At 41.6% G+C, this 27,233-nt stretch overlaps 1 protein-coding gene across 4 annotated transcripts in view; it reads right to left on the bottom strand.

The window, feature by feature from the left end:
- The window catches only part of syt7a (synaptotagmin VIIa), a 131,964-nt gene that overhangs the window by 48,255 nt on the left and 56,476 nt on the right, over nucleotides 1-27,233 (bottom strand). For 3 of the 4 annotated variants that reach the window (XR_013282834.1, XR_013282833.1, XM_077516703.1), the window contains exon 1: nucleotides 8,457-9,678. Coding sequence is in view for 2 of the 4 variants with exons in the window: in XM_077516703.1 (XP_077372829.1) it covers nucleotides 8,457-9,637 (1,181 nt within the window). In the remaining 2 variants the exon portion in view is untranslated. Of the gene's footprint in view, nucleotides 1-8,456; nucleotides 9,679-14,217; nucleotides 14,386-22,507; nucleotides 22,643-23,615; nucleotides 23,696-27,233 lie in introns of those variants that run through there. The other variant, XM_077516704.1, reaches the window with a different exon arrangement.

Below are 27,233 nucleotides of genomic sequence, written 5' to 3'. Positions count from 1 at the left end.
GTATTATTTACAATTGAGATAGGGTTGTTCTGATTTTGTTATGTGTGGTTATTGTATTGTCATGTCCGCTTTTAACTTAACAGTTTTTATCAGTTGCTAAAACACCAAACCCCGTTCGATGAAGCAAATTCTCAGTTTCCGAGACTAATTTCTGGAATGAAACACTTTTTTGACCAAACCTTACACACGGTTCAGGCTTAGACCCAATTCTCAAAACTCATCCACTCTTTTTGGATAAAACTTAAACACATTTCACACTATTCCTAAATTATTTTGCCCTAAGACTAATGCATGTTTTTTTTGTTAAAAGTACCCATTTTGACTCTATCACGTTTTTTGATTGAATTATTGAACATAAAAACAAACAGCAGAGAAACAAAAGTTAAAAAAGAAAAGAAGAAAAGAAAAAACAAAAAACAAACTCATCATAGTTTACATGTTCAAAAGGGAGTAGGAAGAAGTTAACTTATTTAGTCCTACCCCTCATACATTATACATTTAAACTTATTTCATTATTGATACAATACTAGGTTAATATTTTTAAAAATAAAATGATGCGTGCATTATCCAGCAACATATATACATGAAATTCCTAAACATATACCATAATACATTTATAAATCATATACTCATACTCATTATATACAATTTTCATGCTCTTATTTGACAAAAGTAATTTTTTTTAACTTTGCATTTAAACGTTTTTTTTTTAACTCAACAAGTGAGTCACATCTTTTCAAGTCAATTCCCAGATTATTCCACAAATTAACACCTTTTACAGAAACACACCTTTGCTTAATATTTGTTCTTGTTTTGGGTTTTTTGTACACACTTGTACCCCTTATATCATAAGGACTGTGTCTAATTTCAAACAATGTCTGAGTAATATAGCAGAGTAGATTGTTATATACTTTGTACATTATTTGTGCTATTTTAAACTCAACCAAGTCATAAAATGTCATTGTATTTAATTTGATAAATAATGGATGTGTTGATTCTGTATATTTTGAACGATTAATAATCCTTATGGCTCTTTTTTGCAAATTGAAAACAGAGTTAGTGTTTGTTTTATATGCAGTCCCCCAGATTTCCACACAATAGGTCAAATATGGTAATAATAATGAACTATATAATATATATAATGAGTTCATGTTCAGGACATCCTTAGTTTTATAGAGTATCCCGATGATTTTTGACATTTTCCTTTTAACATTTTCTACATGTGGCTTCCAACATAATTTATCATCAATAACTACTCCAAGGAATTTATTTTCATACACCCTTTCTATTTCATTTGAATTCACCATAATTTTAACTTGGTTAGTAATTTGTCTAGTGCCAAAAACTATGTTTATTGATGTATGTAAAATAAACCTCTGTTGACTACCTACCCTGGATGCTCTGTGTTAGATTATTTTATGTCGTGTCTAACAAATGCTCTCATGGTGAATATATTTTGACTTACTGTGTGTATGATCTGAATATATTGTTCGGATTTGAATACCGGATAATAGGTTTTGAAGTGAAAAGTCACGGCTTTTGTGAAAATTGTTTGAATTTTTGTGTTTGTGTTTAAGGTTTTGAGAAAATGGGTACAGGTTTCAAGAAATGTGTATTAGCAATTGAGAAAGACTGTAATAAGATGGTTAAATTATTATTTTTATTTTCGTGTTTACGAATACCCTTACCATTCCATGTTACTATTTTATAACTTTTGCATTGCTCGACCTGCTCCTCTCCCTCCTCTAATTCCTCTTCCTCTGGCTCTGCCTCTATCCATTGCGCTTGTTTGGACTCTCCAGCAAACTGTACACTCTGAACTTGAGTTTATAGGTGTGGTCACATCATTAGCAACAAGTGTATTCAATTTTTGAGTTGTTGTGTGAACGCCAGTTAAGTCCGTTGTGTTCAAATATTGTTGACTTGTGGTAAACATTTTGTATCGCATGAGAGCAATTTGTGAATTGTGTCTTCATGTAAAATGGTTTCATGGTATTGGAAAATGAGGGGTTACATTTATTCAATGTGTTTAGACAACTGGTCATTCGGTTCAGAGGACTGGCATTTGGGTTTTAGTATTTGAGAAAATATCCCAAGGAGAGCACGCTGGCAGACGTCTAACCAACCCCCTCGCTCATATCCACCAGCCCCCCAACAATTATGGTCATTGAAACACACACACTCAAACTGTGACAGAGTCCTAGTGTCTCCAACAAGCCTCAGAAAATTCTCACGAGTGTAGGGACATCTCCCCTTTCTGCTGCGCATACCTCGCTGCTACGCATATATGCTCTATGCAGAGCATGTATGTGATGGACTCAAAGCCACACACCGTTACGCCTATAGGTAAGCTTAATTAGTTTTCACTTGTCACCACTTTTCAAATCCTTGAGAAAATGTTAGCTAGGATGTTTCAACTATCGGTTGCTGCATAAAACTATCATAAATGGATATCTGTGTAGATGTTTTTTTAAAGAAGCCGTTTTGGAAATGTCTTCTTGAAAACCAACATTACAGTTACCGTTTAATCTTACACTGTTCAGCTCTCATGCAAACGCACACACGCATACACAGGCCCCTCAGACATACATTTGACCTCCCCGTGAATCTTTGACTGCATCTGCTTCCCCCTACTCACAGGAATATTGAACAATCGCCTTTCTCAGACCAAAAATGGCGCTCATTTTAACCAAGATAGGAGGAACCCCCCGATATTTTCTCTTCCTCCTCCTTCAGCCTTAATTTTATGACCAGCAGCCGCTGTCCTCGCAGGGGTAAGGAGACTATCGCTGATGATGGCTTTTCACCAATTTCTACATAAAATTATCATTATAAATAGAATCAGATCTAAGTCGATGCATATTTTTGTAATATGTTTTAGGAAGCGTTGTCTTTTCAAACTAACAACATTATAGCCACCGTCTAACCTCACACTTCTTCAGCCGCCCGTCTGTCCTCACACTTCTTTGACCCCCATGCAGCCATACATGCGCGTACGCACACACAAGCACAGACATACATTTGACCTCCCCATGAATCTTTGACTGCATCTGCTTCCCCCCTACTCACAGGAATATTGAACAAAAATGTCAGATAGTAACTATATCAGTAAGGGGAAATTATATAGTTTTATCCGTTTATTTTCAGATTCAACCCCAGCAGTCACGAACGACTCTTACAACATTTTTACATATAATGTATAACTTCATGTTAGAGTTTTTTAATTTCATAATACCAACCAGCGTATCACAGTTTAACCTTACCTTATACTTCTTGTTTTACAACCTCTAAAATACAATCTTTGAGCCGTGTTTGCGCATGCTTTTCCCCCCTTCACCATAATAGAAATGGACCCTAACCCTAACCCTAACCCCAATTATATAGTTTTATCCGTTTATTTTCAGATTCAACCCCAGCAGTCACGAACGACTCTTACAACATTTTTACATATAATGTATAACTTCATGTTTTTTAATTTCATAATACCAACCAGCGTATCACAGTTTAACCTTACCTTATACTTCTTGTTTTACAACCTCTAAAATACACTCTTTGAGCCGTGTTTGCGCATGCTTTTTCCCCCTTCACCATAATAGAAATGGCTAGTACTTTTCCCCCGGCGGTTTTACCCATACTAAACCACTCCCTCCGATCACGTCATTCAATCTCATTATTATTCACTCAATCTAGGGGGCGTGCACCGGATCCGGAAGTTAACCAAACAATTAGCATTTGAACCCGGGTCAGCCATGATATCTGCAAAAACAGGTAGGAACACCACCTACACATCATCCATCTTCATTAAGGGGTCATTAATCTTCATTAAATGACATCAGGAAGTCATTAAGGGTCATTCATCTTCATTATATAACACCTGGAAGTCATTAAAGGTCATTCATCTTCATTAAACGACATCCGGAATTCATTAAAGGTCATTCATCCTCATTAAACGACATCCGGAAGTCATTAAAGGTCATTACCCCTCATTAAATGACATCTGGAAGTCATTAAAGGTCATTAACCCTCATTATATGACATCTGGAAGTCATTAAAGGGTCATTAATCTTCATTAAATGACATCAGGAAGTCATTAAGGGTCATTCATCTTCATTAAATGACATCAGGAAGTCATTAGGGGTCATTAATCTTCATTAAATGACATCAGGAAGTCATTAAGGGTCATTAACCCTCATTAAATGACATCAGGAAGTCATTAAGGGTCATTAACCCTCATTATATGACATCTGGAAGTCATTAAAGGGTCATTAATCTTCATTAGGGAGGGGTCATGACCCACACATGACCCCCCTAATCTAATTAAGAATGTCATCCATCAAATTTTGACAGAAGCGGCCTTGTAATATTCTCTCTGACATGAACTAATTAAGGTAAACTGTAAGTGAATAGGTAATGCATGTTCATGGATGTGACGTTCAACACATTTCAAAGTTAATATCCATGCACTGCACATCTTCGCCAAACACGTCCTCCACCCAACATGGCTGCTGTCGACTTTGGCCAGAGTTCGGATTGAATTAAGCCTCATTACAAGGATCTGGACTAATTGTTTCTATTTGAGTGACATAGCGTCTAGAGGTGCTCGCCATGTGTCGCCGCTTTCTGGGTCATTGCTCTCTCGCCTGCCGTGCTGCACTCCTCACACTTCACTATTCAGCCACACTTCCTCCCACAAATCCCCCACATTCCTATCCCCTTCGTCTTAACCGTCCTGCCTCCTCATCGTTCCCCGCCGCCTGTCACACACACCCACGCTTCTATAGCTTAAGCCGCTGATGCCACTACTGTACCTCCGCTTAGAAAATATGCAACTGTCAGACGGCAGAAATATATCCCCCTTTGCTTCACAATTTTGCTTTTCTTATGCGCGATTCAGAGCTTTTCTCGCAAAACGATTAAGCTGTTTAATCATCTTTAGCTGCACATATATATCAGTAGTTCCCCACCTTTTCTGTCATCCTAGCAGATGAAGGTACATCCCCGGTCATAATTTGTTAACCAAAGAAGTCCCACATTGCTCACTTAAAAAACTTGAGGCTCTTATAAAATTGGTAACCCAAATCTGTCCACTGAACTTCAACGACATTATAAAACAGCTAAAGGATTATAAACGGCTGGATATCGTATGCCCACGGAGATATAGTTAGTGACATCTTATATGAACAATACAGCTAAGGTCTAGCATTAGCATAAACTTTTTGTTGCACATACTTTAAATTGGCATTACAGTAGCCCAATTCTGATGCACATATCATCCAATCAAATAGGCTAACTGGTCATTATTTTCTTTACCATCAACATCCATATATAGGCTGTCACACTCTAACGTGTCTTAGCTAGCTAGCTAGCTAAGACATATGTTGCTAGATATCAAAAGAAGCAATGACTTGCCGATTTCCACAGGTTTGTCTGTTAGAGCTAATAAAATACACTTCTAAATACTTGGTCAAATAACACCCAATAGGAAATATTTCAATTAGTTCTAAACAACATTGCCTCACAAATAATATTTTCTTTTGGCAAAACAATAAAAGCTGTTTGTGTTCACATTGACTTTCTGTTTAGGGATAATCATTGCCGTGTCAACTTTTTTTTTTTCTTTCCCCATTTTACAACTCCATCCAGCCATCTATTTTCTATTTCACTTGTCCTAATTAGGATCGCGGAACAGCTGGGGCTTATCACAGCGGACTTTGGGCTGCTTTCCAGGCAATCGCAGGGCACAAATAGACAAATAATTCACACTCAAATTCACACCTAAGGACAATTTGGAGTCTTCAATGAAACTAACTTGCAGGAGGCCGAGATATGTGAAGAAAATCCAAGCAAGCACGGGGAGAACATGCTAAATCTACATGGAAAGGCCAGAGCTGAGATTCGATTCAATTCAAATGTGCTAGCCACTCAAACATCATGCCACCCTTACCTTAATAGTTTTAAACGTAACTTTTTTTTCTTCAAATGAATTAACAGTTTTCCATTTGCTGTGCACTCTTCAATACAATGGTACAGTGCGTGCACAGAAGACTAAATGAATAGCTATTGGCTCGTTCTTCCCCCATTACTTGTTGATGAAGGCATTTACACTTGAGCAAAACACTTCAACTGATATTCTCAAGGTAAAGGAAGATGAAGTGAGAAAGGGAACAGACATCAATGACACCAGGACAAATCATTGATTTAAGGTTTTAAAAGCAGTTGCATCTCTTGAGAGAAAGACTCGAGATATATCTGTGTCAAAGACTTTGACAATTTCACTCTGCAATGGTTCACTTGTTTATCACAGATTGAAATTAACTCTCGTGAACGTCAGCTTGTGTCTATTACTGCATTGTTCTGTCATCAATCATCAGAGGTTTTTCTATTGCAGAGAAAATAAAACAAAAATGACCTCTACCTCACATTAACAATGATGTGTTGACTACAATGGTCAGTTCACTCAATGACCTTGTGGTGCTTGTATGTGCTACAATCGCAAACGCCCCTTGAGCTGAAGGCCTAAGTCCGGCTGTGTCATTCAAATATGCCCGCAGAACCTTAAACCTCACATAAAAAGGCAGGCTAAAAAGACGATTGTAGCACAGAATCAGCGCATAGACACAAAGAAGATACTGTATGCAGTACCTCATGCCTTCAAGACCCTCCTCCCCCTCCATCCTCTTATGGCCTGAAGTAACAATACGTTGGAGACGTAATGGTGCTGTTGACATAAGATCAATGCTTCAGCTGCTTAACCCTTGCTCTTATACTGATGCAGAGTGACACATGGCCCACATGGCGTGATGTGCCCTTGCAGACACGTCAGCGTCCGAGCAGCTCAAACATCAGCCAAAGTTTACCATGAGGATGAACGTGAGCGAATGTCCCCAAAAAGATGGACAACTCATAAAATATGGATTGGGCCTACTTGTGTGTTTTACAGCATTTAATAGTCATTCCAAAGGATGGAAGAGAAATAACATCATGTAATTGAGTGGGACTGTATGAATATAAACGAGAGATTCTCACTGACATCTCATGAATATTGTAAACTCATGCCACAGCCCTGTAAAGACAATTGCACGCGACAGGCTGAATTCTATCCAAGCAGATGTTAGTGTTTAGCAGAGCATGCAGCGTAAACATTGAACATTTTATCATGGAATAAAATGGCAGCAGCTGAAATTAAGTGACCACTTTCCATGCTTGTCGTGATGTTTAATTTATGGTTAGGCAAGAACGGACTTTTGACATACAGGGGAATGTTTTGAAAAAAATCTTTTGAGTTTAAAACTAAAATTGGTGTGCTAATTCCAAAATGCACTCAGTTTTTTCCCCCCTAGCATGTCACGGTTTTTCTCCACAGCTTACCCTCCAGAAAAGCAAAATTCCACTGATTAACTGTAGAAAGACTGTAGTAAGAAGAGTTGATTGCATGATTGGACTCATCTTAAATTACATGACAACTTGTTTGTGCGAGTCAAAATTGAGATGCAGTGAGAGGTGTGTGCATCTACCATGAAAACCGTACTATCAATATCTGCAAACAGAAAGCTAGCATAGTAGCAGTTAGCAATTAAAGGATTTGTGCTGGCTTTTCTGTCCATCTTGTAACCATGGGGATTTTTTTTTTTACAAGCTTTCAAAGGTACTATTCCATCTTAGTTATATTTGCATGCTTACACAATTATTTCATTTTTTTTTCTAAGAAAATATAGCTCAAAAATTTGACGTGGTAGAGAAAAACTGAGATCAGTTTTGGATTCCGAACCCCAAAAAATAGTTAAAAACAGCTGTCGAACCAAACTCAACAAAAATTGTGTTCACCAGTGTATTTAGCAATGTAATGCAATTCAACTCATTACTGCTAAGGCTGCATTGCATAAACATGTTCAAGCATTTCATTAATCATTGAATAATGAAACGAGAATTTCCATAAAAGATATCAAAAACCACCCCATCCTCTTACATGCAACAAAATCTCTGACACAAAATGTAATCTTCATATCAGAGGGAGATATTTCCTGTCTCAGCCAAATGAACAAAACAATGCTTGTGGCCATTAACAGCATTGCATTAACATTTATATTACAGATTTTTTATACAATGTTGGCCTTCAACCTAATCCGTCAACATTAGCATGTTACGCATGAACACCAATAGAGCTGACTTCATTCAGAGACGTGATTAATCTGAGTAAGTTTTACTCGGCGTTCCAGCGCAATAACAATGACGCTCACACCCAGATTAATTAAATGCACATACAGTAAGTCAGTGTGCAAATTTTGACGGATGTAATATCCTTCCCTGGATCTCAGATACAAATTAAAACAGAATAAATCAGTCGCATAGACATAATGTGGCGATAAGGATTAGTTAGGAATTAGATATATTGTAATTCATACCTATTTCCACACACTAATAAAACCGGCCTACAAACATGCTGTGTAAATACTCACAGGAAAGATTTGACGTCCAGGCCGCGATTCCGGATCTGGTCCATCATGTAATCCCAACTGCCCGGATTGGCACGTGAGCGCCCTCCGGCGCCGCCTCCTCTATATCGAGAAGCACCCGCTCCTGCAGGGCTCCCCCTCGCCGCCCGTGGGACCGCTCTTTTACCTGCGCCTCCGCCCTCACCACCCCCACCACCTGCCTCTCCTCTCCCGGCAGCCCCGCCTCCCCCGGGATGTCCGGGCGCTGGGTGTAACTGTCCCAAACTCTGGGATGTGGTGGGCGGGTGGCCAAATCCAGAACCCGGCGGGTTCATGAGGGGCTGTTGGAGACTCTGCTGGCGTAGCAGCGTCCGAGGGCGGGTGGGCCCAGAGGGGATGTGTTCCAGAGTGGACGTGTAGGACAGTACCGGATCCCCAAAACTGGGAGGGCAGAGCAGCAGGGAGGAGAGAGACCGAGAGGATGGCCACGGGCGGCAAAAGATGTGGCGATGGAAAGAGAAGGAGTAGGAAGTAGGAGAGGTGTTAGGGCAAGAGGGGGTGAGTAGTTCAGGAGAGGAGGTGCAGCGGGGGGCGACAGAACCATCAGAGGTGAGGCGAGGGCGGCAGGGAGTCACGGCAGAAACAGTCAGGTTGACGTCAGGATGGATCGAAAGTTCATCCGCGCGGGAAGTTGATGCCGGTGAGGGGGCGGAGGAGGTGGAAGGGCGGGTGGGGAAGGAGTCAAAGGGCGGATCATGGGGAGTTGGAGAGAGGAGAAGGAGGAGAGAGAAGGAGAGCAACGTGAGGCAGCAGCAGTAACAGCAGTAGCAGAAATAGCAGTAGAAGGTGCAACCCGAGTGAGCCCCATGCGCCGTCTGCTGGTCGCACGCCGGCGTCAGCCAGCCGTGCGCCAGCTGCGCGCTCGCCCTGCGCGTCAGAGTCACGTGCGCGCGCGGATTGCGCGCCTGCCCGCCGTGAGCGTGCTGCTTGCGTGAAAGAGTTTTTCGAGGCGGCAGCGGTCGGATGCGCGGAGTCCGAACGGGTGCGGGGCGTCTCGGCGACGTTTGGTGTGTTGCTTTGCAGCTCGCAGGCCTTCCTGCCGAGGTTTTTTTGCTCTGATGAGAGATCCCCATTTTCCTACACTCACTAGTGAAAATTATCTGACAGCCTCTCATCCTTTCTCCTTTTGGGTCTTTTAAACACATGCTGCCTCTCTAGAGACATCCATCAGCCAACCAAGGCCTACATTATGTCTCCCTCTCTCTGTCAAGTTCTCATTTCCACTCCCCTTTTAAGACTTTCTGTATTAGTACTTTTAGCAGTCACTTGATCATAAAACGGTGTTACACATAATCAAAACTAGTTACTTTACTGATTACCTGCTTTTAAAAGTAACCTAGCTACTTTACTGATTACTTGCTTTTGAAAGTAGCCTAGTTATTTTACTGATTATTTGCTTTTAAAAGTAATCTAGTTACTTTGCTGATACTTGCTTTTAAAAGTAATCTAGTTACTTTGCTGATTACTTGTGTTAACAAGTTACCTAGTTACTTAACTGATTACTTGCTTTTAAAAGTAGCCTAGTTACTTCACTGATTACTTGCTTTTAAAAGTAGCCTAGTTACTTCACTGATTACTTGTTTTTAAAAGTAACTAAGTTAAAGTACAAGTTACTTTAATAGTTACATTTAGCAGAGACCAACAACCCTGCTTAACATAAATTAATTTGCCAATTAATTGGTACTGTGTTTTTTTACAGTGACCAAAAAAACAAAACAAAAAACAAATTAAACACAAAATACAAAAAAAAGGTCTTTTTAGACTTCACTGAACACAAATACTTTTAACTCATTCACTGCCAGTCATTATAGAAAATTTTTACATTTCCAATACTCACGTGATATTACATTCAATAATTATATATAAACCGAATCTACCAAATAACAGAATAGACTCCCTACTTTTTGTCCCGTCCCGTTCTTTTATAATTGACAGCAGAAAAATGTAGGTTTGCCAAAATACAGCCATTTCTCCCATGGACTCTGAAACTGTGTTTATTTCCTATAAAATGGGGCAATGATGTCATCTACCGGTGGTTGGGCATCAGTAAAGTTGTTTCCAAGTTTGATATTTACAGTGGAGCATGCTCAGATTCGCCCCCATTTAGCACCGCTCTAAAAAATACAATTGACAAGTATACTTGTCAAAGGCAGTGAATGAGTTAATTTAAAATAATGTCTCAAATAAAGGCAGTCTTATTTACTTGACATTTAACTATTACTGTTTTCATGGCAAAACTCAACATTTATAATGTACATTGTTTATAAATATAGCGATTAAATTTGAGAATTTGAGGTCATCCTGCAGTCCCACAATCTGGTGTAGTGGGAATGCATACAGCCTTTTTTTTGTTTTGTTTATAGTATTATTGAAGCTATGTAGATAATACTGTCGCCTGAACAGAGTGTGCAACAAACCTGATTTTTTTTTTCTTTGCTGACACAAACTCAAAATAGTGACTGTACTTGCATCTTGAAAAAGAGAATCTCTCCTTCCTCTTGTTTATGGACACGCGAGTGTGAAAATTATGATGTCACTTATTTAAGTCTTATCAACTGTTGCTTACTACTACTGTACATCCTTCAGGTGGTCAACTGTCATCGCACATGGCTATTTGAAGAGTATCTTTAGTCTGATTACTAGTCTGGAAAAAGTCACACATTAGTCATTATTCTAATGTGTTTATTTTAGGCTAACACAATACGCCATCATTGCATATAATCTTACGTACACATAAGTACTAACCTGAACTGCGCATTCATACATTTTTTGCTGTTGGCTAAATATATCCTCCACCATCAGCTGACTGCATTACCCAGACTACCTGAATTAGGTCATGAGAGCGATTCACCTCAGTTTACTGCGCTTTGCATTACTTCACCCGATGTTATTTTGCAATTTTGTTCTTCGGTGCACCATTAATCGTATTTAATGGTCGTACATAAAAGATAAAAGGGGTGAAATGAGGTCGTGTCAAAATGAAACAGGAGAATGGTAGGAGTGGCTGTACACGCAAACAGTAAGATGGAGAGCGATAACAGCGGAGGATGAGGATGGCGGAGAGTTGGAAAATGGGGTGCGAGACACAAACACAAGACACAGACTCTTATGGCTGCCCGAAAATAGAAACCAATTATAGAGAAGGGGTAAAAAAGAAAGGAGGGGGGGAAGGGTAGAGCAGATGAAGGATGAGGTAGTGACGAGCGTGAATGCGTTGTGTTGGAGGAAAATCACAAGGTGGCAAAAGAAGGTGCAAAAATCACGCCCAAATGAAAATTAACAGCCTCATACGCGCTGAATATAGTCCCGGTGATGTCATACGTCACGGGAGAGCGAAATAACACAGTCGACATGAACTCTGTGCCAGATGGATGACGCATCATTTTTGCCATTTTTGTGTGGAAGTTACATTTTTCTGTGTTACATTTTTAGTAGGAGCACTTGCAGGCAGTGCGGTCTCAATTTGGTTACATTGTGCAGTGGAGTTGAAGACTTGAGTCAGTGTGGTGTCAGCTCAAGGTCTTAATGGGTTCGCACAAAGATCTGCACCCACACGCTCACCTTGACACCTGAGCCCTACCTCGCTCCCTGCTGAAATAGACCAGCTTAGTCAGAATACTATACTTAGCTGTTGATGATTTAAAAATGTGCAACAGACTTGTCCTTTTTACAGGTTATCAGGCCTGCCGCACAACATGCGATACCACCGATGGCGGGCAAATTGCCGTGGGTGACGAATCCTCGTACGCCAAACTCCAACCTCTGGTGTTCTTATTAGCATATCCTGTACTGTAATTTTTAACCAAAAATAAATAAATTGCGCCTGTCAATAAAAAAGCGAATGAAGAAGTGCTTTAGTTAAGTGCACAAAGAGAAATAAAGGGCAGTTCATGTGTGAGGCTGTTATCAAATATCACCACATTCACTGACTCTCCACGCTTCACTTTTTAGCCACAGGTACATATGAAATCATAAGTACAGTTAAGTATTATTGTAAAACATTCTATTCAGTCCTCTCCAACAGTATTTGAAAACAGCAAGGTCAATTTCTATGTTTTAGCTGTTTACTGAAGACATTTGGGCTTCAGATCAAAAGATGAATATCAGACAAAAGTTGGAATTTCCTGTTTTGAATATTTACATCTAGATGAGTTAAACAACTCAAGGCAGAGCAACTTTTGTTTGGAACAGGCATGATTAAATACACTTTAAGTGAATAACATAACTCTCATCGTGTTTGCAGTCGAATGAATTCTTAAGTCGACAAAATTATTTTGTCTGACAATTTACAGAAAAAAAGTGTCCAAGGCAATTGCTTAAAGCTTCATGATGCAACAAGAAAATGAGCCAAAACACACTGCCAACACAACAAAGGACTCCACCGGGGTTGTGGGAAAGTAGGTCATAAACTGGACAAGTCAATCACTGGACCTTAACTGAATACTGCATGCATTTTACCTAAGAAGAAACATACAAGAACCGAAAGAGGCTGCAGTAAAGGCCTGGAAAAGCCTTTCAAATGAAGAATGCAAAAATCTGGCAAAGTCAAAGGGTCGCAGGCTTGATGCAGTTATTGCAAGTAAGGGGTTCTCGACCAAATATTAAATGTTACTGACTTTAAATTAATTTTGACACTGGAGGTGCAAAATTTGGACCCAAGTCTTTGTATAAAAAAAAATAAAAATAATACAAAATAACAACAGAGAGCAAGGCTGGATGCAGAACACCAAAAACAGGACTGGATGCAGATGGCGTTGAAGAAAGAAAACCTTGACCAAGAAACGTCTACCTCAAACAAACCTGTCACCATCTAGGGCTGTATTCAATTCTACTTGACAGAAAAAAGAACTATATGACAAAAGAAGGGTGACAAATACAGAACCATAGCAACTGCATAGCAACCAAAAACAAGGACCAAACCCAAAACATAGTCATAACAAATTTAAAGGGATACTTCACTTATTTAGCCCATTTTATCAATACAATGTTAATATTTTGTCTATAATTAATTTGATACTTTCATTATTTTTTACATCCAATTAGTACCTTTAAAAACACATTTTGCAACTTGCTGTCGACTGAAAATGACATCACAAGGGCTCAGGTAATCAATCACAGCTCACCTGTTTTCTTGGTTTGGTCATGTGACATTCACAAGCTGAGGTACTAATTGTACGTGAAAAATAATGAAAGTATCAAATTTCTTATAGGCAAAATATTAATGTTTGACTGCCAAAAATGGCTAAATAAGTAAAGTATCCCTTTAATAATGTCTGTTCCAATACTTTTGACTTGTGTTAATTGTTGCTTCAAACAAAATGTCCTGACTTGTTTAATGCATCTCGATGTAAATACCATGAAATGAAAGCGGGAATTCTCAATCTTTGTCTGATATTTGATTTGAAACACAAAGATTTTCAGCATGCAACAAAAAACAAAGGAATTGACCTTGCTGTTCCAATACTTTTGGACGGGACTGTATTCCTGTTTACACTGTTCTGGTATAACATGACACCGGTCGACCGGATCTCACTTCATACCTGGTAACTTTTCATGTGAAAGCTCATGTGATACGAGATGGCATTTTTAAATCTCCCGTAAAATGTGAGACTTGAATTCCAAACTAGCTGCAGACAGCCACTGGTGAAAATCAGTTGCAGAACCCCGCGCGCCGCACGACACGTTCAGTCGCGTTCCGCCTCATCGCTCGGCAGGCCAAACTCACTTGCTGGGTCTGAATCCTCCAGACTGCACGTGGCCCTGGACGGTCTGCCATCTCCCGGCCTTCGCTCCCTCCGTCATCATGCTCTTCATGCTGTCACTGCGATAAGGCCCACCCCCATCATCCCCATGCCCAGTCGCTGCCCCCTTCTGACATCCTGACACTGCCCCACTAAGGGAGACAGACAGGATGCAGAGGTATGGCAGCAGAGGGAGAGAGCGACGACAAGCAGAGGAGGAAAAAACACCAAAAAGCGTGTGAGAGCAAGAGAGAGACACACATACAACATACACACAGGAAAAGAGGTTGAATATATAAGATACTTCATAGAACATATATTACACAATATATGATGAAAAAAATGGGACTCTCTGACTCCGACATTTGTCTCCAGTGCTCACAAAACACTGCCGATACTTATCTTCATGCTTTATGGTCATGTACTCCAGTGCTGCATTTCTGGACTAAAATCTTGGAAAAGCTCGCTGATATATTAAACTGTAGGCTTCCTTTATCTCCAAGACTGTGTTTACTAGGTGACTTAACAATAACTGAGCGACCATGTAAACAATCTCAATCTATATTTATAGCCCTTACTATTGCTAAAAAAATAATCCTTGTCAATTGGAAAAATAAACAATCTCTAAATATCGACCACTGGTTAAACTTACTAATAAATTATATCTCAATGGAAAAAATCTCTGCCTTAAATAAAAATCAAGTATCAAGATTTAAACAAATATGGTCTATGTACATAGAATATTTTAATCTCAATTTGGCAACTTAATCCTGCCAAGATTCTGCCTGTTAACGAGAGCCACCACATCGTTACAACTTCTGTTTTCGCTGCTCCTGTATTTGGTATTTTGTATCTGATTGTTTTTATTTTTATATAGTCAGGAACCTAGTTGCTGCTAGTGGGCTCGAGCATACCACACTATACGACACTATACTCAATAACTCCTTAAGATCTATTTCTAGTGGGCACTAAGCATCAACACTTGGTGTTACTGCATGCTAATTAGTCAATTTTCTTGACGCCGTCCCCTGTGGTCGGGCGGGGGTGGTTCTGCCCCCCCCCCCCCCCGTTGTCTGCTCGGTGGCGGTTGCGTCTTGGCCGCTCCCTGGGCCCCCTGTGGGGTGCGGTGTTGGGGTGCTTCCCCTGGTGCCCGGGGCGGTGCCGTCCCGGCGCGGTCCGCTGCTCCGTGCCCGGCGGCGCGGTTCGGGGTGGGTGGGCCTCCGGTGTGCCCCGTGGTTCCCTCTCCCCTCCCCCTTCCTCCCCCCCGTCGCCTCTCCCTCCTCGCCTCCTCCCGCCCATCCTCCTCTGCCTCCCGGTCCCTTTTCCCTTGTCGCCCTCCCTCCTCCTCTCCCCCCCCGCCTCCTGCCCTGCAGCCGCCCTTTCGCCTTCTTGTCGTCTTCTCCCCGCTTCCCCCGCCCCCCCCCCCCCCCTTCCCTGTCTGCCCTGCGGCCCCTCCCCCTCCCTCTCCCTGGGCCTGGGGCTCCCTCCCCGGCCCGGGCGTCGGGCTCCGGGGGCCGGGCGAGGGTTTGGGGCCTGCCCCGCTCCGGTATAACTCCTGGTGCCCCGGGCGGGCCCCGGTGGCTGGTGGGCTGTCCGGTAGCCCTGCTGCGCTGGCTGTCCGCCCATTGTGGTGCCGGGTGGATGAGGTGGGGGGCGGCGGGGGGTGGGGGTGCTGGGGGGCGGGCGTGCCACCTACACCCGCCGGGTTGGGTGAGGCCCCGCTGGTCGCTCCTCTTACTCACTTCACTAGCTTGCACTATACACTTTGTAAATATACACATAGGGCACACAACACATTTCTTGGTGGGGTGGGGAAGGGTGGAAACACCGTCTTCACCCTTCAACTCCCCTCCAATTTTAATGCACCTCACGTCCAAGGGGAGGGGTGAGTTGGGGCGGGGAGCCATCAGAGGGGATGGACTGCAGTGCCTGGCAGCGCTGTGGTCCCCCCCATTTGTGTCCCTGCCCCACCACTTTGTCCCTCCATTCCCTTTTTTAATGCACCACACATATACATATTCATTTTTTGGGGGGGGATACGGGTGTGTCGGAGTAGGGGAAATTTTTTCCCTCTGCTCCGACTCACCTGCTCCCAATTTTAATGCACCACACGCACACACTTGTATATACACTGGGTGGGGCCACATTCACGGTGTAAGGGTAGAGCTCGCCAGTCGGCGAGCTGGCGGACTCAGTAACAGGGTTAGGTGTCACTTGTACTCTGGCGTGACGACCGGGGCCTCTCCCCACCGGGCTCGGTGTTCTGGTGTCCCGCCTTCTCCCCTGGTGCTTCCTCCTCTGCTTCCCCCCTCCCGCCGCGGTGCAAATCTCGCGCGGCTGGAGGTGGGGTGGGCACATCTTCCCTCTCTGCGCTGCTGCCCGGTGCCGGTTTCCGGGGGGGGGTGGGGGGTTCTCGCGGGGGGCCGGGTTCGCGGGGGGGGGGGTGGCGGCCGTCGGGGGGGGGCGGCTTGTTTGGGGGGGGGGTGGAGGTATGGGTGGGTGGGGGGTTGGGTGCTGGGGGTCGGGGTGTGTTCGGGGGTTTGGGGGTCGGGGGTGGTGGGGCCTGGGTCGTGGTGGATGGCGGGTTTGGGTGGGGTGCGGGGGGGTCGTGGGGGGATGGGGGCTGGGGACCGGTGGGGCGCTGTGGGGGCCCGCTGGGCCTCGTTCTGCGGCCTTGGGCTCGGGGGTGTGGGCCGGGGCTGGGGCGGGGGTGTTCCGGGTATCTGGGTCGGCTCGCTGACCGGTGTCCGCTCGGGTGGCTTGGGGGTGGCCTTGGTGCTGCCGCGGCCTGGGGATTCCGGGGGGGGTGGGGGGGGGGGGGGTGCTCGCTTTGCTGGACCGCGGTTGACGGCTTCTCTCTTTGGTGGTGGTCCTTATGCATGCCAGATCCGTCGCACCAGCATCTACTGAAACTCAACAGAAGTACCCTCTCCCTCCCACAGCCCCTTGAATCAGTTGGTGCTGGTGTCTGTGGTTCTCACTTTTCTTTATCTATCCTTCCCTCCTTCCTCTCTTTAGTTTTTCCTCTGGTCACTTGAGATCTTAATTTATTAGAAGTATGAGGTTTCTGGGGTTGGCATAAGACTCCGGTTTTGTAACCACGCAGGAGGGGTCTTGTTGGTGCTGGACTTCACTTTGATGGATTGGATGTACTGGCTTCTATTGATCTCACTCTGCCTTATCGATCCTTCCCTCCTTCCTCTCTTTAGTTTTTCCTCTGGGCTCTTGAGATCTCGCTAAATTTGCTGGAATTTAGAGGCTTCCGGGGTTGGCGTAAGACTTTGATTTTGTAATCATGGGGAAGGCAGGAAGTGTTTGGTCGGTGCTGGATGTCACTTTGATTTACCTTTCTTTTCTCTTTATTTCTTTTTTTTCTGACCTTTTCTCTGGTCTCCTGACCATTTAAATCTCACGACTCTGGCAAGATTCTGAAGTACCTGGTTAAGGCGAAGGGTAATGGGATATTTATAAGGTTTTAGGTGAATGAATGAGTATAAATTTATACGTATTTGCACGCACGCACGCAAACGCACGCAAACGCACACACGCAAACGCACGCACGCACGCAAACGCACGCACGCAAACGCACGCACACATACACACACACAAAAAAAAAAAAAAAAAAAAAAAAAAAAAAAAAAAAAAAGGAAAAGAGCAATGATGACAAGACGTTGAATCGGTAAGACTACCGAATGAACAATTCTGAGCTCTTCAAAAAAAAAAAAAAAAAAAAAAAAAAAAAAAAAAAAAAAAAAAGGAAAAGAGGTTGAGCGACCACATGGCTAAGTAGGTGAGACACATTAGTAGAGTGTGTGTGTGGAGACAGCTTTCCAAGCCCGGTGAAAAGCAGGTAAATGAAAAGGGGTCTTGAGTCCAGTGTGTTCAAACACAGAAAATGGGGAGTGGAGAGCGGGGACGAGGAGAAGCGTTTGCAGGGAGCCTGTGGAAGGTGGAAAACCAACAAGGTCACTCCGTCTGGGCCGAGAGGACCAATCTCACAGCTGCCAGCGTTCACCAGCGGCAGCAGCAGTGTGTGGATGCTGCCCATTAAACTCTCATTCCCTCCTTCATTTATGCGTTTGGGGCTGGCTACGCGAGGCAGTTCAACGATGGCAACAAGAGCGATGGTTTGTAGTAGAGTGAAAATAATGGACCATTTGGAGGAGCCGGTGAAAGCGAAATTTAGCTAAATAGTGTTCCAATAAAACGTTGATTGCAATCTATTTCTAGAATGTAAATACCTGCCATTTGATTACCACGTAGTCAAAGTGAATAGGAAGATGGGAAATACACTAAATGGACAAAAGTTTTGGAACACAGTGTGTCGAATGAGATTATTTATTTTTAAAGAGTTCACTGAACGTGATTATTACCGTAAAATCATTTTTTTGTCGATTTGGATAATACCTGAGAGGACCAAGAACCACTTCATGGGCCATTGTGATTTACTGGTAATATTGTATCAGAGATCATTTGAAAATGTAAACAATGGAAGACATTTATCGAGAAAAAAAAAAGTGAACATGATCAGTGACTTCTCATAAATTAAATAATAGTCATTAACAATCTTTTTAGAATTGATTATCCTATCAATTACTCAGGTAATACAGTCAATAATGATGGAAGGTCTATCAATGACGGCCGTCTGTTGTTTTTTTTTGTTTTTGGGCCAAATAAAGAGTGACGGCAAATTTAGAAAATTGACAGACAAACAGACAAAGCATTGACGGAATTGGATTTTCGTCCATCAACGTACCGTATTTTCCGGACTACAGCTGTTCCTGCGTCTTATACTACGGAGCGACTTAAAAATGGAAAAATAAGGTATACCGGGGCTATATAATTTCACAGACAGCCACAAGAGGGCATATCTACTACTAAACTAAACGCTAGCTTACAAAGACAACTGAGAATGACTGAACACAAATGCCCCCCAAAAGAAAATCAGATACTACAAGCTGCAAATAGTGAGCAGTCATTGATTTAGCATATCTTACACCTATTCAGCCTGTTCTCTATTTTTTTTAAATTAATGTTATTACTTGTCTTCCAAGATGACGTAATGTCTGTTTTTGTTCAAGTAGTTTGTAAAATGAATTACCCACAAAAACTGCAACTTATGTATGCATTTTTTTCTCCCTAATTAGCAATTTTTAGCCTGATGCAACTCATAGTCTGGAAAATATGGTACATAATCATGTCGAATTTGAAACATTAGTGCCCTCTGGTGACACGACTGCTTTTCATTAACATGCACAGTCCTCCTGCAGAGCCAAAACATGAGGAATCACAGACTTTGAGGTCAGAGCACGCTAATATTTGTCTTGCTTCCGTTCGAAGGTCAACCTTCATATTTGATTGGGACCAACTGACCTGAATGTGCACGTGGATACGCCATCAATCACAACAACAGCATGGATGACACTGCTGGAGCAACAGTCAACACGGGAGACATGGGCCTTGTTTATCGAGCTGAAGGAAAGCTGAACAAGGTCTTACTTATATTAAAAGTAGGAAAATGTAAATATATGCGGCCCATAAATCAACACGAGCATTTACAGGAATGTGCAGTAAAGTCGGGCATCAATCCCTTTACTGCCTAAGGTTCACTGGGAGTAAAAGTGATTTACAAAAGATATATTGCCACATTATCCTCGACACTTCCTCTGAGGATGTATCAGATTGATCAGCTGAAGGATCAAATACAGTATAGACAGTTCAGTCTCATGGTGACTATGACAAATGATTGCTGTCAATCCAGCAATTTTTACAATTGTGTCATTGCCACTAGGGCCAAATAAATACACTGTACTGGAAAAACAAAAAGACTACAAAAAAGTGATATTGACTTTAAAATGTAGTAATTCCTTAAAAATGAAGATGGATCACACAAGATAGTGACCTATTTGATAAATGAGGCCCAGTGTCATCACAGAACGCGGAAAGCTGCTGATCTCAAGGGAATTTTAAACAGGAAATGATGTTGTAGCTGTCTGCTTGAAAATCATATAAAATAACCGGTCATAGTCAGGAGGTCATTCTCTGTCTCTCCTTATAATAACAAATTGCTGATTTCTTCAATTTTTTTCAATGCCGATATATTTTTCTGGCATGCTATTGAGAAAGAAATCCATTTTTTGCAGGGAAAATTGTCCATTACTACGAGTGGACAGAAGAATAACTGGAGCATAAAGCAGTTTTATGGACAATAAATGCCAACCTTGAGGTTTTTTTTTTTCTTTTTTTATGAACTTCTCAAAACACAAGCACAGCAGGCTGGAGTAAGGCTAGTTAACTGGGATCAGCAGCCATCATCTTCTGGTGGAGTTTTTTTGACAGGAAAACCAAGTATCCAGCACCCTCACCGGCACACTGCAGCCTCATCTCTCAAGGCCATTTAGCACACGTTACTCAACAGCTCAGCCTATTAAAAATGACCATTCATCAGACAGTTTAACTGACAGATTCCTGGTAGCAGGAACTCTAAAGCCACGAGCCCTCACACTGCCTGGAAGGAGATAAGTCTGACCTTGCTTGAGCTTTTACTGGATTCCAAACATGACTTTTTTTATTGCATCACGTAAAAAATGCCTTATCGCCCATTGTGGCCGACAGTACATGCAGCTCAAGTGTTACGGTGTTAGTGTCGTACGTTTTGGAAATAGATATAATGGAGGATCAGAGGAAGGGCACAGACGAATGTCAACTACAGGTGAAACATTGGCATCACACAGCAAACTGGTCTAACGGTCAACCCTCCACAACAAAGGCAGGTGCATCTTTTAGCTAGAAAGGCTTACGAGGGTTGTCCGTCTCCATGGTTACGTTCCATGGGTGAGAGGTGAGAGGTTAGAGGTCAGGAGTTAGTATGACCGGCAGGGCTGTAGGGAGTGGAGCGGGCATCGGGACATGCGCCTGAGTGTTCATTAAAAGGTGACACGGAGTGAGGAGGATCAGCAGAAAGGAGCCCGAGGGAGTTGCAGGGCTGCGCTGCTTTGCTCTGCAGGAATAATAGGACGGCCGTAATGTGCGTGCGTGTGACATTTTAACCACTCACATTTCCAGAGCAGATTATGAGTAATCATTAGTCACCATTTGTGCCCTCTAGTATGGTTACATTGGCTGCATTTGTTTTTCTTCTTGTCCTTACAAATAGTTCAGGAAAATTGCGTTTAACAAGAACACGCAGCCTTGAAAGCTGCAATTTGTATTCATTTTGCAGTTTATTACAATATTTATACTGTGGCCTTTTGCGTCGTTACTCTTGTGAAAACGTTTTACTTAGGAACAAAAAAAAAAAAAAAAAAAAAAAAAAAAAAGATATTGGATTTGAAATGCCTGTCGTCTGACAGGCACATCGAACGGGTTTAATTTAGGGATGCTCAATACAACTTTTTTTCAGACTGATACCAGTCAACTGTTGAGGAGTGACTGAATACTTTTGATCCATAAAATTTACCGCCCCCCAAAAAAACCATATATATATATATATATATATATATATATATACACACATATATAAACCTCTTGCTCGTATAACTGATTTATGGGAATGATAACCGCTGCAGTGGCCAAAACATTCATAATTAAAATTAAACCGCACTAATAAAGTAACCACCGGAGGGTGCTAGAACTGCACAAATGGAATACAACCTAGCCTTTTCAACAGTTGCGCTGGTTTTAATATCGCGACATGACGATGACAATAATGTGGTAGTTTTGATATCGTGATAACAAGATATTGGCATTACCGGTGCATCCCGACATCATATAGCAGTTTTCCTTAAAACGGCGCGAAATTAATGGCAATTTTCTAGGAGTGTGCATCTCTCCACAAAAGATGATACAATTTGGTGTGGTGTGAAACGTTTCAAGGTTGGTTCAATTTGAAAGTGGAACGATTCGATTCGGTTTGATCTTTTAAATGATGATAAAATGGTGTTCTGGCTCAAACCGTTTTTTGTTAAACCTCTACAATTTTATATTCCTCTAAATTCTTGTTCCTGATTGGAAAACAGCCGCTGTATTGGCCACCGTCGCAAATACCGATACTTTGAAAAAAGGCCGATATCTGGTATAGGTACTCGCCTATCCCTAATTGAAATAAATGAGTGGTAAGTGGTGGTGACTGTGAAGCCAGGGGGATAGGGGCAGGGATAGGAATAGAGATAAGGATAAGAAAAGGAAAGCAAGGGAAAGGAGTGGTGGTGTCACTGTCTCGTTACAGCCCTGCTCAAGGGTGAAGACTCTTACCAGTCTTGGACCAAGACTCACTTGAGTGTAAGGCGAGGGTCTCCATATGGGGCATAGGGAGAAATGTTAAGTACGAACTCCTTCGGCGGATAGGAGCTCCACCTCTGCTGCACTGTGCTGCTGTCATTGTTATTCCAAAAGTCTCTGTCTAGATCACTGCGGCCAAAGAGAAAGACAGGTCAGAGCAACACAACTGCGGACAGCCTTGGCACCAACCAACACTTTGCAACAAGCGTCCCTTCTCTGGAGATGAGGACGAGTCGGCCTAAAGAGCTGCATGAAATGGGAGGCTGTTTTCCAGCCCGAATTGGAAGAGCCACCACAGCGATTTGAAGGTAGCAAGGAAAGAGGGAGCACAAGAGCATGTGATGACGTTTTGTTCGTCTAGCATGGCACCCCTAATGAAACACATTTGAGCGAGAGCAGAAATCTGGATTCCCCCGGCCCCGCCCACCCCCATCATCAACATGGGAAGTAAGAAGGACACAAATGCACGAGACATGTGGCAGAGAGGTAAATCACAGTAGTAAAGGAGGGAAAAGCTGAGCGGAATCACTGATGTCATACGAGTCACACAGCAGTGGTCAGAGCTGGCAAAGCACAAAGAAGAGTTGGAAGCAGAGATGAACAAAAGAGCACATTAATGCTGCTTGAGCCCGCAAAAAACAAATAAGTCACTCAAATCACAAAACATTCACATAACCGTAATAAAAGGGAAAGCGTGACATTCAGAGGGAAGAGTAACAGCATACAAGAAGAGAAGTGGTGATGAACAGGTTAAAAAGACATTTTGTGGAATTAAGAATTGTACTTAGCATTACAAAGCTGACATTTTCCAATATTGACCTATAGCCTCAATTCATCAGAGGGAGAAAAGCACCTTGAAAATCATTTCATACCTTTACACTCTGACAGTTTCACAACGAGAAAAAATGAAATGGAAAAATGAACGAACACCTGTTTTATCAAAGTTAACATGGGCACGGCAAGCTGCCTTATCATAGTTGTTTTTGAAAATGAACAACAGGCCCGGTTAGTGTCACTGTTTAAATTGAGAGCGTTCGAGATGAACCAAAAGCAGGTCATTATCGCCCGATTATTCAAGCCCGACCAGTTAGCAGGCACTTACTTGATGGCTTTCTTCTCCCCTCGCCCACGTGCTGAGTCTGGAGTATCTGCCGTTTCCACTCCCGGCTTATTTCTCTTCCCCTTGATCCAAGCGCAGGGAAAGGGGACACAGACACAGTAGAAGAACCAAAAAAAAAAAAGGTTAGCATACATTTGCCATTTTGAAGCAGTGTTTTTGCATGTAAAGGCGCCACCCCTATTATCTCTTGAACGGCAGTCCTTTGCCTGATGGTCTCCTGATTATACTCATCTTAGTCAAATCAAATCTGCGGCCAAGTGCCATTTTCTGGCTACGATTATCAATCGCAGCCACCTAGAAATTTTCATGGCAATTGCCTCTTTAAAGGTAATCATCTGGGCACTGGAGAGAAGCGTCTGGAAAGTCCTGCTCCATTCTGATTTTAAACAGCTCGAGCATGACCTGCCGTTACCGTGGAAATAACGACAATTGAAAAAGTTAGATATGCTGGGCGCATTCCGCTAGAAAAGCTCATTAGAATCGAAAGTGTTTGGCCATCATCACAATGGCGGTAATCTCCATTGACATTTGCTACATATGAGGCAAAAAGCGAGGAAGTCAAAAGCTGCCCGAATTAGTCGTAATGCTGTGTTATGCGCTGGATAAATTATAAATGGACTAAGCTTATATAAAATAGGCTTCTTCATCTTGACTACATGCCACCCCGGCTCACCATACTGGAGCTTTATGGTTATGTATGGACTGCAGCAACAACCCCTCACACCAAACCAGGAGTGTGCCACAACTGGAAGCGGCTCTGTTTAATGACATCATCAATGACTTAACCCATTCACTGCCAAACCAGTTAAAAATGGATATTTGACTGGTATAGTCGTCAATGGCACTGAATGAGTTTAAAAAGGATGGGCGATATGGCAAAAAACAAAACAAAAACAAAAAACAATTCAATTATTATTATTAATATTATTATTGTTATATAAAACAAAGTAAATTTTATGTAAGTGTGCAGGGGATTATTTTTCTTTATTTTTTATTATTGTTGTTTTAATCTATAGTTTCATATTTTTTAATCTGTACTGAATTCTAAAGAAATATATGAATTATTTTTTTTAAACAAAATTACAAAAAAATCTTAAAACTGTTTTTCTTAATAATACATGTGTAGAAAAATATAAAATAACACAGTGAACACATTGTGGTGTAGCCCGTTTTTTAGGACAGCAGCCGGCAACATACAATGGGCTTAATTTGCTCCACATCGCTTTGGAAATACCACCACACCACCAACGGTGAGTCATTTCTTTTGTCAAAATAGCCTCACCTTCGGAGGATGGCATCTATTTCATTGCCTTTTGCTACGCGTTTGGCCATAGTTTGCTTCTTTCTCTATATGTTTTCAACTTGCAAAGGAAAGAAGAGGAGGAAAACGCCAACTGACTGGACGTTGTCATGCATATTTTTGACACTTGTCATTGAGTAAATACAGTTGTGCTTGTAAATGTACATGTCCTATGTGATAAAAAGGCGTAATGCCCATAAAATCCAAAATACTTTCATATTTTCAAAGGTTGTGGATATGAACAGAGATGTACATGTGAATTTTGGTGACAAAGTTTAGCTTCTGTTTTTGACCTGAAATTCATCACGATCACATCGCCCAGCCCTAATTACAGTAAATGACTATAACCTATAATATATATATATATATATATATATATATATAAATATATATATATATATATATATATATATATATTAGGGGTGTTAAAAAAAATCGATTCGGCGATATATCGCGATACTACATCGCGCGATTCTCGAATCGATTCAATAATCGGCAAAATCGATTTATTTTTTTTATTTTTTATTTTATTTTTTTTATTTTTAGGATTCACACCTTAAGCATGGAAGAATGTTATATGAACGGAACATTAAGCCTTAATATTTTATTTCAATGCTGTTCAAACATGAAACAAATTACAACCTCTATAAGACTGAAATTTTAGATAAATAAATAATACATTTTCATATAAATCTTACACTCTACAAGCTTACTGATTAGTATTTTCTAAATTTGAATGAAAAAAAATCGCAACAATCGACTTATAAATTCGTATCGGGATTAATCGGTATCGAATCGAATCATGACCTGTGAATCGTGATACGAATCGAATCGTCAGGTACTAGGCAATTCACACCCCTAATATATATATATATATATATATATATATATATATATATATATATATATATATATATATATATATATATATACTATAATGACCAACGCCATGACTAACTTACTATGAGTCATGTGACAAAAAGCACATTTGCCTTTAAAAGCTCCATATTAGTATTTGAAACCACAGTAATCTTCAACTGGAAAGGTTTGTGGCTGTAAACGTGTTGGTCAGATTTGTGCATCAGTTTAAGGTCTTAACTGTTTTCTGATCAATACACACTCTGCCAACAGGAGGCACACTGATGAGACCTGCCCTGAGAAAGATTTGTTTGCCAAGAGCGACATGACTGCCACTCAAGTATACACCAGGCCATCTTCAGCCCATCTATGCGAATGCAGTCCATAAGAGCCATGCACTCATCACAGCGCTTACGTATGACTTTCTGATAGAGACCGAAATGACTCGCATCTATCTATGATTCATTCACAGAGTACATCGGGATGCAAATAGCTCCTAAGTCTGCATGGGATAGTGCACCAGGCAAACTGCTTGGCCCAGATAACTCTTGATATAATTTCAAACTACAGCCTGCATGCAGTACATTTGGGCCCATTACAAAACCTGTGACCACAATTTCGTTGGCCGTACTGAACCCCACCAGTTTCTTATATGCATTCATCGAAACCTTCTTTATTGAAAAATAAAATGTTTGTTTTTTCATATTTAAAACATAAGTATAGTGTATCCCCGTGAACAAAATGAACAGGGAGAGTAGCTGAGAGAGTAGTTGCTTTTTCATATACGCTTAAGGAAGTTTTTCTTAAGTTTAGCTAGCTAGCTAGCTAGCTAGCTACTTGGCATTATAAATCATGCAGTTAGGACGCTGACTCCTATCACTCAAATTAACCTATATTTATAGAGAACTTTAAAACAACAACCACTGTTTTCTTATAATGGAACCCAGGGGCAGCAGATACAATGAAAACAGCAGAGGTCCCAGAATTGAGGCCTGTGGAACACCATATGTTCCGTTATACATGTGAAATCATCTTGCACATATCCGTCCTACCACTTTCTTTCTTTGCTCGGCATAGTATGAATAATAAAGAAATCACACGACGTAGGCAAAGCGGGGTATATCATAACAAATCAGATGAGTCGAGTGTGATTCTTGACCTCTGCCGATCCCCTGAGACTGACTGAACAAACCCCTGGGATTTGACTGAACCCAGGTTAAGAACCTCTGATTTACAGGGAAGAAATATTCTCCTAATATCTGGCGGATAAGCTTTCGCGGGCTAGTCATATATCATTCAATGATGTCGTAAAAATTTCAGGACGTTGGGAAGACAAAGAAAATGAGTGAGAGTCCACTGCTGAGAGAGAGCTAAAAATAGACATTGGATCCGTACTAAATAAATAAATAAAGGTGTCAGACAAAGGTAGAGGGGGTAAATAA

This window comes from Festucalex cinctus, chromosome 3 (genome assembly GCF_051991245.1).
Source record: "Festucalex cinctus isolate MCC-2025b chromosome 3, RoL_Fcin_1.0, whole genome shotgun sequence".
NCBI lineage: Eukaryota > Metazoa > Chordata > Actinopteri > Syngnathiformes > Syngnathidae > Festucalex > Festucalex cinctus.
Note: the sequence above shows the minus strand (reverse complement) of the source record. Positions and strands in the feature narration are given on the sequence as shown.